The sequence below is a fragment of the Cryptotermes secundus genome, unplaced genomic scaffold (genome assembly GCF_002891405.2).
Source record: "Cryptotermes secundus unplaced genomic scaffold, Csec_1.0 scaffold116, whole genome shotgun sequence".
Lineage (NCBI taxonomy): Eukaryota > Metazoa > Arthropoda > Insecta > Blattodea > Kalotermitidae > Cryptotermes > Cryptotermes secundus.
This window is the reverse complement of record NW_019732857.1, coordinates 1,249,168-1,261,901: the sequence shown is the minus strand read 5'-3', so window position 1 is coordinate 1,261,901 and position 12,734 is coordinate 1,249,168. Positions and strand designations below refer to the sequence as shown.

Here is a 12,734-nt window from a genome sequence, read left to right as displayed (position 1 = left end):
AATGTTCATGATTACTGTCTTGTGGATCATTGTCTGTCACTGTATTATTGTCACTATCAACTTCATCCAATTCAGGAATCATTATTTCATCGCCACTATCATCATCAGAACAAATCTCGTTCACAACATTTTCCAGCTGGTCTGTAGGAACACGAAGACACTTGCTGCAAGAAGCCATGGTGAAACTGAATGAATGTGAAATATTTTCTGACCTTTTCCTTCTCAGAGGGTTCTGACAGTAATGTAGACCCCCACAAAGTTTACAAGGGTTCTTTACAAACATGCACAAAAACTATCATATATATGTCTTTGGTTGATGAGTGCCAAGAGAGCAAAGAAGGGAAGAGATTGTCAAAGCGTTAAAACACGCCAACGCCAGGGAACGGCTGGCATCATCCGGGCGTTAAAACACGCCCGCGCCAGTCAAAGAGTTAACACATGATTATTAGCCACATAGGTATCTATCTATAGGCATGCGGTACTGTAGTTGGTTGAGGCACTATGCTACAAGCTGGAAGGTCGCAGGTTCTAGTCCTGATAAGATCATTGGATTTTTTTCAATTGACCTAATCCTTCCAGCTGCACTATGGCCCTTGGGTCGACTCAGCCTCTAACAGAAATGAGTACCAGGAATTAATTAAATAATTTTTATGTGGAGTAAAGCGCAACCAATGCACAAGGCTGTCAACCTTACCACCATCTTTGAACCGATTGTCTAGATAATGTTGGACCCTCAACGTCTCACAATCCTATGGGCCTTCACGACCTGTTACAGGGATAGCTTTACTTTTTTTGTTTTACTTTTTTGTTCATATTCACAACAGTACTTCTGTTCTTAATATTCTTCCCATTAAACTATTCTGGCTTTCAGCCATCATTTCACAGTATAATCTAACACTTTTATGTTGAGTGACATGTCAGCACAGAAACCTTTGATATCATAAATTAGTTAATTACTGCATTTGTTTCATAACTTTTGATTTGTTCTTTGAGCAACATTGTGACAGCTCACAGCTTCTGACTTGAAACATATTTCTCTTTAACTTTCTCACTTGCTACTGCCATAGCACACCAGAGCAAATAAGTTATCCATGATGAAAACTGCACCGTAAACCTGCTAAAAGCTTAAAACCAATTAAAACATTGCATGAACATATAGCATTCAAATTCATGATGATGACAGAGTTTTTAAACCTTAAAAGTGGGGGGAGAAAACTAGTCATCCATTCAGGCAGATACAATACTGATTCCTTTTGACATGACACCAATGTGCAAAGCAGAAGTTGGTATCAGGAAAGTCTAAGTCTGGAAAAGCAAAATTAGTGTATGAATAGAGACTGAAAAGTGTTTCTTGATTCGATCTGAAAAATTCAAGACTTGTGCATCCCTAGTAATATATGCATGCAAGGAAACTAATAGTTGACAGCTGTCCATGACTTTAATTATCCATATTCTCTGTAAATGTAATTGCCTTGTTGCATTAAAGTGTATTTTAATTATAATTGTTGCAAATGCACAGTGTGCTGAAGAGTCTGTGAAATATTACTGCCTCATTATAAAATTCCTGGAACAACTTTTGCAGATTATTTTCTGGCTGTGTTGTGCAAAAACATTTCTTTGAATTTCACGCGCAGTACAATTATATTATTATTCTTTCATTTGGTTTTAATGTGCAGGCTGTATTACAAAATGGGCTGTGGGATTTGCTATAAAAGTTAACAGTATACTGTATTTCTGTGACTTATTGTTTGTTCTTGTTTTGTTCAGTAATTGGGATGTTAGTTTAACCTATCTTAAATATAAATACTTTTAAATGAGGTTCTAGATAATTTCAGTCTCACTTGTAAAGTGTTGTAGTATGCTCCCTATATTCATTAAAATTCAGTCCCACATTCAGTCTTCATATCATCTGTACATGAAATGGGTGTACATACTTCTTACACAAGATGAAATTAATGATTAACTTTTTCATGGGAGCAATATGCTATACTTGCCCTTTGTCAAGTAACAGAGATTTATTCACAGTTGATGCATGGTAACACAAAGTATCACTTAAAATTTTGCCATGCATCATGTTGCAACTCCCATGTTAAAGCATGAAATGTACTTCAAAGGATCAAAATGAGGTAAATTTAAAAATAAAATTGTTTCTTGTTTAAATGCTGTTCTTGATAGAGATACTATTCTGTCAGTATGTGTGTTCCATTTTTTGTTGAAAGAAATTAGATTATCAATATGAAGAAGTATTGGCCTATAATATTAGATGAAATATGACATGAGGAAACGTGTAGCATATTTTATGCAGGATTTCTTATTACAAGGAAACCAGATAGGGTTAGTAACACGAGTAATCAATGTGTGGGGCATGTCATCCTCATTCCCAGCCCCAGAAATATAACAAAACTCCTGCTGAGTTGAAAATAAATTTAACAGCATGACTGTATGGTGATTGTTGATTTTATTTTCTGTGTCAATATGTTGAAGGTAGTGCTGTGTAAATTATATTTTCAAGTTGCATGATACAGAAACTGTTCATACTGCCTCCATCTGCTCTGTTCATTACTCAAATATGCTGCACAGTTCCAAATACAGACTTGTATCACTTCATTCTCGACTGTAGGCTTCATAATATTAATAATGTTTGTAATATTGACATAAGGAATGAAACCAAATGCAGTGTAATTCATGTGAGATTGCTATGAAACGGTAAATGTTGTTTGTAAACATGTTTGGTGAAGGTAATGGTTGGTTTGTCTTTTTATTTTTCTCTTTAGTTTAATAGTAAAGTAATGTTTAAAATAAGTAGTAGAGTTATATGTATATTTGTTTTAAATTTGACTGTTATATTCTGTGGTGTTCAGATGGATGCTAGTAAGTTTTCTGCAGTGTACATGTTCATTGAACATCATCTCATTCTTTAAAATCTGATCTTAGTTTTATGACATGGAATTGGGTTTCTGTGTTGTCCAAAAATTTTGTAATATATCTGCAAATAGTCCATCTAATACAAGTAATTAATGACAGATTGTTAATTAGTTTCTGTTATGTAACAAGTTGGAATTTGTGTGGTGGTTCATGAATATGCTGCATTTGGTAAGAGGTCGGAGATTAAGCTTCACATTTGAAACAAATTGTAATAGGGTAGAGACTGAAAATAATTATTACTAAAGATGTGAAGATTTTTACCTTAGTGCTTTTTACTCTCAGGGAATTAACTTATTGTACATATTAATACCAGAGTATGGCTAAGGGATGAACATTCAGTGAGATGTCATTGCCATCTATAGAGCTGGAGCTGTATGGTTTAGGCATGCATATTGGTGAAGATTTTTTCCGACCTCTACATCAATTTTATACTGGCTATACTATTTGCTCCCAAAACTTGAAAGAAACTGAAACCAAGCTGGAAGGGTATAAATTATAGATGGCTTTCTAGTTACACGAGAATTAAAGTGTGTTTGATTGATTGGTTTAGGCCATTCAGTCTGTGCATAAAGGATACTGAAAATGTATATTGAAACAACTTCATTATGGTTGTAATTGTAATTGTTCAAGATTGCTTGAAAGAAGAAACAACAATTGACAAAAATGTTGCCAGTTTACGGAATTGAGGGCATTTTTCCGTATTATCGTACCTCTTTATTATTTACAGAAATTTTTCTAATAAATAAAAATAAAAACTACTGTACAGTGACTTAAAAAACTACAGAGTGTCTTATTGATTTAATGTGAGCCTCTGTTGCAGAGTTGAAGAGTTCAGACTCGAAACTTGTGCTACCCTTTCAGCTGGGGACTTGGTTCTTTCACAAAATTAACTAGTATACAAAAGCCAGTAGCATATATGTTGGAAGATTTGGATCAAAATTCATATTTACAGCTTGGAAATGAAGTGAACAAATGTCATCTGTTACTAACCTTGATTTCCTGCATGGTTTAACTGCATCTTTGTTTGCATGGTGTGGTGCTGATAAGCCATAAAAAGTTTTGAAGCCTGAAAGGGTATGCCAAAAGTATGTTCGAGTCCAACTGTCAACTAACATGTTGCAACTTCCTAAAATCCCCATTCCTTATTCCTAAAAGAATAGAAATTGTCTTCACACAATTGTAATAATTGCAGGCCTTTGATTAACCTCTTCACCAGAAAGATAAACTATAAAGAACTTTGCGTATTTTGCCACCTGTGGATTAATAGGAATGCTACAGATTGAAATATGCGCAAACATGAGTTTTCTTTGAAGTCACTAGTGGCTGTGGGGATTCCCTGCTTGTGCCATTGAATAAAATAATACAATATCATGTGTTGGGTCTCTCTTTCTTTTATACATGTCGAAGGCAATTTTACAAGTAACATGGACTTAACTTCAGTGTAACAATCCAGCAGTGATTCAGACTCTTCACAGGCCAAGCTGTGTTCTCGGACAAGACCTAGGTGCATTCCTCCCATCCCTTGATCAGGCTGTAGAGGACTTCTTTCAAACCATTGCCTATTATTGGTAACCATGGTAACATGTTTCTACAACCAAAGGTAGTAATGCATTCAGATTTCTTATGTAATATCATAATCTCATGCTTCTGGCATACTAATCCCAGATATTGTGTTTGTTCCAGTATGTTTAGAAACTGTCAGCAAAACCAGTAGAAATTCTCTTTTAATGGAAAATAAATGAGGTTACAGTGAAGAGCATTATACGAGGGGCAGTCAAAAAGTTCCCAGAATGGTGGTATAGCACTCTAATGGTAGGACATACAGCAACGCTTACCTAATCACCTTCAAAGTAGGACCCTTGCGCATGCACACACTTGCTCCATCGAACCTGCCATTGTTGGAAGCAGCAGTGGAAGGCTTATTTTGGAATCTTCCAGAGCTCACCCATCACATTCGATTTGATGTCCTCCGTGGTTGCGAAACATGTCCCCTTGAGGCCCATTTTCAGAAGAGGGAACAGCCAAAAGTCACTTGGAGCGAGATCTGGAGAGTACGATGGTTGAGTGATGACAGGAATGTTTTCCTCAGCGAGGAATTGCTGCACAACAAGTGATGTGTGGCTCGGTGCGTTATTGTGATGCAGAAACCACTGTCCCTGCCACTTGTTGCACCACTTCCTCCAAACCACATCACGCAACCTCTGCAAAACTTGCACGTAAAAATCGCCAGTAACAGTACCAACTCCGCGATGGTCATTCTTTGATCATATCGAATCAGTTGTCACACTTTTCCAATCATTTCTTCAGTTCTGGATGTCAAAGGTCTCCCGCTGCACTTTTCATCCTCTAACGTCTCCTGCCCATTCTTAAACCGGGAAAACCAGTCATAAACTTCAGATTTTTTTAGTGCAGTATCACCATGAACTTGATTTTCGCACGCTGTTCGAACTGCAACATTGTGTCGAATGAGCAACACTCACGTCTAATTCAAACGGAACAGTAACAACACTGCACACTGAAACCCCTCCAGACCTGTTGCGCCTGCGAGCAGACATGCTGAGCTTCCCACCACAACAGTGTGTGCACTATCTTGTCACTCGTTCTCCATCTGCAGGAGAATTCTGGGAACTTTTTGACTGACCTACGTATAACATTTTCCCTATATGTTTCCACATTATGTGGGTCATCTGTCCATGTTCAGAACTGTCTTTGGGATTATATTTTTATTCTTAAAATGTGTCCATACCATATTTTTATTTTCCTCCAAGGTATTTGTCTTTAAATTCTCTTTAATTTTTGTTTCTTATTCCCTCTCTTCTGGCTTTTCCTTCTACACTGTGACATGTCTTCCTATACATATAAAAGGTTTTGTAATAGTGAGTGAAAGCTCTGAAATTAACACAGTTTCAAGTTATCATAGCAATAACTTGTTGAATGTTGCCTGACTGTAAGTTATGCAGCAGGTCATGAATGAATGAGCTGTCATAATATTTTTGTAGTTTACCATTGATTTCAGTGAGCTGTTTTTGAGTAAACTATCAGTATACACCATCTATTGATTTCAAGCACATTCAGCAAGAAAATATGATTAGTTACATATAGACACACAGCTAATGCTATTAGTCACCTCGATAGTAGACCCTGATAGGAAATAAACAGGATTCAGTATTACTTGAAACTCCAGTGAGAAATATATCTTCTCAGAAGGCCTTTATAGAATGGGATATACACTTTTTCTAATTTGTTCATCAGGGCTGTTATGAACAGCAGTTCACTGATGCCATTGACATTATTTTCTGAGTGTAGAATTGCTTTATTAATGCAGTGTGTAAAATAGTTACAGCTATACTCTTTCTGACTTTTTTTAATTAGTGACACAGTGCCCATAAGTTGTTTTTTTATTAGAAATTATGTTATAGCTCAAATATGCATGAATCACATCGCCCCTTACTATAGCAAAGAGTTGGGATAACTCTATTGGTATAGTAATGGCCTACATGCTGGACAGCTGTGGTTTGATTCCCAGCAGGGGCAAACATTTTTTGTCTACTCCACAGTGTCCAGACCATCTCTGAGGTCCACTCAGACTCCTATGCAATGGGTACCAGGGGCTTTTTTCCTGGGGAGGGGGATAATTAAGCACAGGGGCAGCATTACCTTTATCTTATTATAACAAGCCTCTAAACTTTACTTTTTCTTCAGAGTAATTCCATTCTTAGTTGTATTTGCATTTATTTTAATAAGAAGTGGCTTTCTCTGGAATCAGACAGCCTGTAGCGAATAAAATTCCCGTTTTAATATTCTAAGTTTACTTTTGATTTTAATAGGCCATTCTCTGTTTGTTTTTTATATCAGAACATGTCTTATCAGTAGAGGCAGAAGGACGTCTTTGGCAAAAAAAACTGCTATTGACTGTTTTATTATAAGTATTTGTGAAGTACACATGCTGAATGTGTTTTGAAATGTGATATATAATTATTTTCATATTTATATGATAATACTTTGCCTGCACCTATTAACTGTTTTACATCACAGGTTCACGCCATCAGACACCAGACACTGCAGATGAACGTGTGAGAGATTTGCCACCACGGCAACACCAGTACCAAACAGGTCCGAGGCCAAACACACATCCATCGCGCCAGCCACTTCGTCGTGATCACCGCCGAGATGAACGCAGGCGTATGACAGATGAAGAGGATACTGTGATGGATAGTCAAGATGTTTCAAGTGTTGATAGGGGTGAGTTATATAGCCAAGGTTTCTGCTCCATTGCACAAAACTTGATATTTTTCCATTATATAATATGTGATTGTATTGAATATACCAGTGAATCAATCTATTTATCATATCAGATTCAAAACACGACATATTTTGATCTTGCTTCCTGTTTTCAGGTGTATACATAGAAAATAACAAATATATTACACTTTTGCTGAATATGTACTTTAAAATGGATCCATTTTTCGTCAGTATAGTTAAAGTTTTCCATTGCACTACTGATCAAATTTAACATAAATCAGTGGTGGATGTAGGATTGCTAATAGTCTAACATTTAATGTCACATTACTCTGTGTTCAAATAAATTTAGTAGACTTTGGTCCCACATAAAGATTTGTTTCCATACATCGTTTTGTGACAGAGGAAGAATTAGTGTAATTATCTACGTTGTGACCTTGATGTAACAAGAAGGTATGAAATTCATAAGGATGCCCATTCTAAATCATAATATCCAAAAATGGTTGAAGTACATGATCCTCAAGTCCATCTCGTAACTTCTAATTATGTATACAACACTGTCACCATGAAGCAGAGTCCTTCATGAGGAGCTAACAGTCTCTGATCTATTTAAGAAATTATCTTTTATAGAACCTGAAAGTTTATTACCCTGTCCATAAGTGCCTCACACCAGTCTGTACCTGTAGTCAGATGAGTTTGGGCCACTCTCTTTCACCATATCTCCCATGTATGCCTACTTTCAAGTCATCTTTCCTTCAGTTTTCCAACTAAAGGTTTCTACATGTGTCTCGCTGTCCCATGCCCCACTCATCTCATGCTTCCCCCTCGCCCCCCCCCCTTGTGATTTTGTCCTGAGTCCTAGATGTCAAGGCATAGCTTATACCTCATTTTTTATGCAGTTACTTGTAGGTCAAGCATCTGATAAAAAATTGTGTGTAAACCTTGAGAGGAATGTTAGATAAAATTGTGCTTAAATTTGGTAACAATGATCTCAACTAGTACTTAATATTACAGTTATCTCATTCAAAGTATTGGACATCATATATACCTCATCAATCTGATTATGTGTGTTCCCATCAGATGTCCAACTCTATCTATGAATGTTGCAATGTGGGATAACAGTTTAATTTGTGGATGTGACAGAGTTTTTGATTTTAACCCCATTATCTTTACTAATTTCATGTTAACTCTCATTCTCAGTCATTGGTTTGAAAATACGTTATGTTGCCTATTTCTTCATTGAATCTCCAAACAGTATTTTTGTGTGGTTTTTAGGGAATTGATCAAATACATGATCTAGTGCCTCATAGAAGCTATCATTTTTGTCATAATGTGTATCCTCATTTGGAGCATACACATTCAGAACAACAACAGCACATCAGTGACCTCTTTGAATTATATATTATATCCTGTCACTAACAAACTGTCCTCTCTTAACTGCTCCTATGTCAAGGTCTTCCTAATGGTCTCTGTCCTTCTGGCTTTCCCACCAAAACCCTGTATGCATTCCTCTTCTTTCCCATGCATGCTGCAATCCCCACTCATCTCATCCTCCTTGAGTTGATTATTTTATTTGGGGAAGCATACATATTATGAAGGTCCTCATTATGCATTTTTCTCCAGCCTCCTGTTATTTAATCCCTCTTGGATCCAGATATTCTCTTCAGCATCCTGTTCTCCAGCACCCTCAATTTCCTTAATGTGAGAGACCAAATTTCACACCCATACAGAATTACAGGAAAAAAAAATTACAGCCTTGTACATTTTGATTTTTATGTTTTTAGGTAGCAGAATGAGAAGACAGTAGGTTCTGAATTTATTGGTAGTAAGCACTAGCCAAATTTAATCTGCTTTTAATTTCCTCAGGAATCGAGTTTTGGTTTCTTACCATAATTCCCAAATATTTAAACTTTGCCTCATTTTGGAAGAATCTGTTAGCTATCTTTATGTCATGATTTTGCCATGCATTCCAGTGACAGAACACCAACATACACTGACTTTATACTCTGCTTATTTCTAGACCTACTTCCTTACTAACATCAATTAGAGCTTTTGTGTTTTTGTTGTGGTATTATGTTGTCTCCCAGTAGGCTTATGTCATCAGCATAGACCAGAAGGTGATGGGTTCCAATCAGTTTCAGCCTCACTTGGTTTTCTTGGACCTTCCTAATGGCAGATTTGAGAAGCTATGGTGATGATAAAGCATCTGCTTGTTTTAGACCATTTTGCATAGGAAACATGTTACTCACCTGTCTGGACTTCACTGTAGATTTAATCTAAACACATTGTAATAAGCCTAACATTAGCTTACATGTTATGAAAACATTTTGTAAACTTAATGGTTGATTGTCACAAGTGTCATAAAATCTATCTTGCACGATATAAATATGCCATATATTCTGTGTGGCAACCTGCCCAGTAACTATTCCATGCTACGTAATACGTAATATACATACATGTATAATTAATTCCAAGTTACAGCATGTAGGACATACCATGAGTCTTCACTAATTATAATTTAACTAATCTTGACAATTGACAAAATGTCGTATAAATCAGCAAGTGAACTGAATCGTTCCATCATGTGGAAATTAAATTTGTTGCAGAAATCTGTTATAACCATTCGCTACTTTAAAATACTAATAATCATCATTGTTGTTTCTGTTGTTCAGAGTGAAAAGAGCATACCATACATATGTACATTTGTGTACATATTCTGTGCTGTAACTCAAGTGTTGCTTTTGCAGGACTGTTTCCCACCACTGTTATTTCCTTTATGTATTTTCCTTGTCCGTAGTCGAACATAAAATCCTTCCACAGAAGGAGCTCCATTAGGATATTTTGTTAACTGTGTAAATTGCAAAGGTAATGGTAGCAAGAGAACACATTGAAATGGCTTTTAGTTGCTGTTCCATTGTTGATAAATTATTTGATGTTCTCTGGTCCCATAATGAATGCCTGTTTGGGTACCTCACTTACATAGGTAAGTTGAAAAGTATTTGCAGTGTATTTTCTTATACTACATAATAACTACATTTCAGAATTCTCAATTGCATCATTTTTAAAGTTCTCTCCTCACTTTTTGAACACTTAGTCCAGCTTGCACAAGCTTTTGTATGCTTTCAGAATAAAATGTTTTTGGCTGAGCATCAAGACACATATGCACTGCATCTTTCAGCACTGATCATTGCAAAATGATAGCCTCTTTGAATGGTCCAAACACATGATTGTCACAAAGACAGAAAAGCTGTAGTAAAATGAATAAAAAATGCACCTTTGGTAAAGCAAGGTCAGGGTTGTATGGTGGATCTTTGATCTTAAAAGCATGGTTGCCGGAATGTTCGAACAGTGTGGGTAGCAGTGTGGGGACAGGTATTGTCATGCACCAATACAACACTGAATGTCATCATTACCATTTATTTCAAGTCACTGGCTTCATCTCTTCATACAGCATGTAACAATAATATGCAATATTCATTGTCATACACCTTTCTGGATGAGGTTCATGCATTGTAAACCCCAGGTATGAGTGTATTTTTTCCTGATGTTGATGGTAGGGGACATCATATGTTCTATTCCCTACTCTGACATTGCTTCTATGCATCTAATGATGTGGTGGATCGCCATTTAAGCACCAATGACAGTGGTGCTGAGAAAAGAAAGTTACCTTTCTCATCATACCAGTCGAAAAAGGTGCTTCAGATGTTTAAATATTTTATCCAAAAGTTGTTTTGTAAGGTAAGGGGGCCCATCTGCAAACTTCATGGAGGGAAATTAGTGATGGATGATTTGATAGGTGGACATGTGACAAATTTGCAAGTGGTTTGCAACTTCATTGATAGGTCATTATGAACTTAATCCATGTTTGCTTCAGTCACTGATGTGGTATGATGCCATGATTCTTCTGCTTTTATGACAGCTGACCATTTTGTAACATTGCAGTGACGTTCATTGCAACAAAACACTTCAGTTTCAATTTCAGCACCCCAGATCACAGAAATTGAGTAACTGTGGTCTGCTCTTCGTTGATGTATGTTGTGAATGAGGCAGCCGTGTTACCACTGCTGGTAGGCAAGATTACACAAAGGGAAATGACAGATGAATGGGAAGAACTCAGTGCTAGAAATTATATTTGCATCCCCCTCCTGTTTTCCATGGCCAGCATTTTTCTTTGATGTCTTACCATACAACCAGATGAAAGTTAACTAATATGATTTATTTCCAACTGATCATGTGCACACACACACACACACACACACAAGGACCAGTGCCTCTGAAATATCTGGCTGATATAATCTTATTTTGTGTGACAAACTTGATCTCATGCTCTTAAGTCAGCGGTTCCCAGACTCTTAGTTTGAAGCTGTCTCGATGCAAAAAAATTTGAGACCCCACCCCCAGTCTATAAATAACTTATGATTTTGCAGTTTCAAAAATAATTACTAATGAACCTTAATGATGTGTATGAAGAGTTGTTGTATTAAATTGAATATTTATAATTTAGTGTGGCCTTTCTTATCAGTTTCTAAGTATTGTCACGTGTTTGGGGGTGTGCATGACTTACAGACAGAGTTTTGGATTGATGAATGGATTTTAGTGCACGCTTATACACTCATAACAACACTTATACACGCTCATAACAACACACAATTACAGATCTATCACTAATCTCCATACTTTCAATTTACTGTTACACACACACTAGTGTTATAAGTCTGTTACACTATCTTCTAGTCAATTCCTGGTAACGAATTTTAACACAGGAACTATAACAGTCTCACTGTAACTGCAGCACACATGAAGTCTTCTTTTCGCAGTCTAATTCATTTCTTGTCATATCCAGAGACTCTCTCAATTCTGATTTCTCAGCTGCCTGAGATCCCCATTGTATGGTGTCGGGGCAAACTGACCGAAAACACCATCTCTCAACAATAGTTCCATTGTTGAGTGTTGTCACAGAAACATATTTACGAAGCAGTTGCCTAACAATAGACGTCCATTCTGGCTCCACTATTCCGGCTTTCAGGTATCATGTTACATTACTCCCTCCTTAAGGCTGTTCATTCCAAATGGCCTACAGGCATACCGCCATTTCTTCTTTTCTGAGGGCTGTGCTTGCAACAACTGTGGTTGGTCTCACCTACCTTCCTGTAACTCAGTTTTTCTCCAACCACTCCCACTGCTCCCTCCTTAACCCTTTGACGTGGTCATTTAAATTCCGCGGCCGCGGCTCCTGCGGTAATATATTCAGCCGGCCATTTAAATTTTGCTCGAAAATTATTTATTCATCATTGTTCTTAAATTCTATGAGATAGGAACATGAAACTTTCACTAAAATGATCTTAAAAGGTGGTTTTATAACCTTACCTTATAATATGAACCCCCTTTATATCTTCAATGGAAGCAGGTTGTTTAGTATTTGAGCAGTGAATGGTACGCTTTGAAGGATGAAACTTTCACTAAAATGATCTTAAAAGATGGTTTTATAACCTTGCCTTATAATATGAGCACCCGGTATCTCGGCTATGTAAGCAGGTGACGCCTTGAAGCATTAGTCTAAACACAGCGCT

The 12,734-nt window shown here is 36.8% G+C and overlaps 1 protein-coding gene across 8 annotated transcripts in view; it reads left to right on the top strand.

The window, feature by feature from the left end:
• LOC111867750 (synaptic functional regulator FMR1) overlaps positions 1-12,734 on the top strand; it is a 66,783-nt gene that overhangs the window by 46,846 nt on the left and 7,203 nt on the right. For all 8 annotated transcript variants that reach the window (XM_023857880.2, XM_023857879.2, XM_023857877.2 and 5 more), the window contains one exon: positions 6,961-7,167. In XM_023857880.2, coding sequence (XP_023713648.1) covers positions 6,961-7,167 — 207 coding nt within the window. The remainder of the gene's footprint in view (positions 1-6,960; positions 7,168-12,734) is intronic.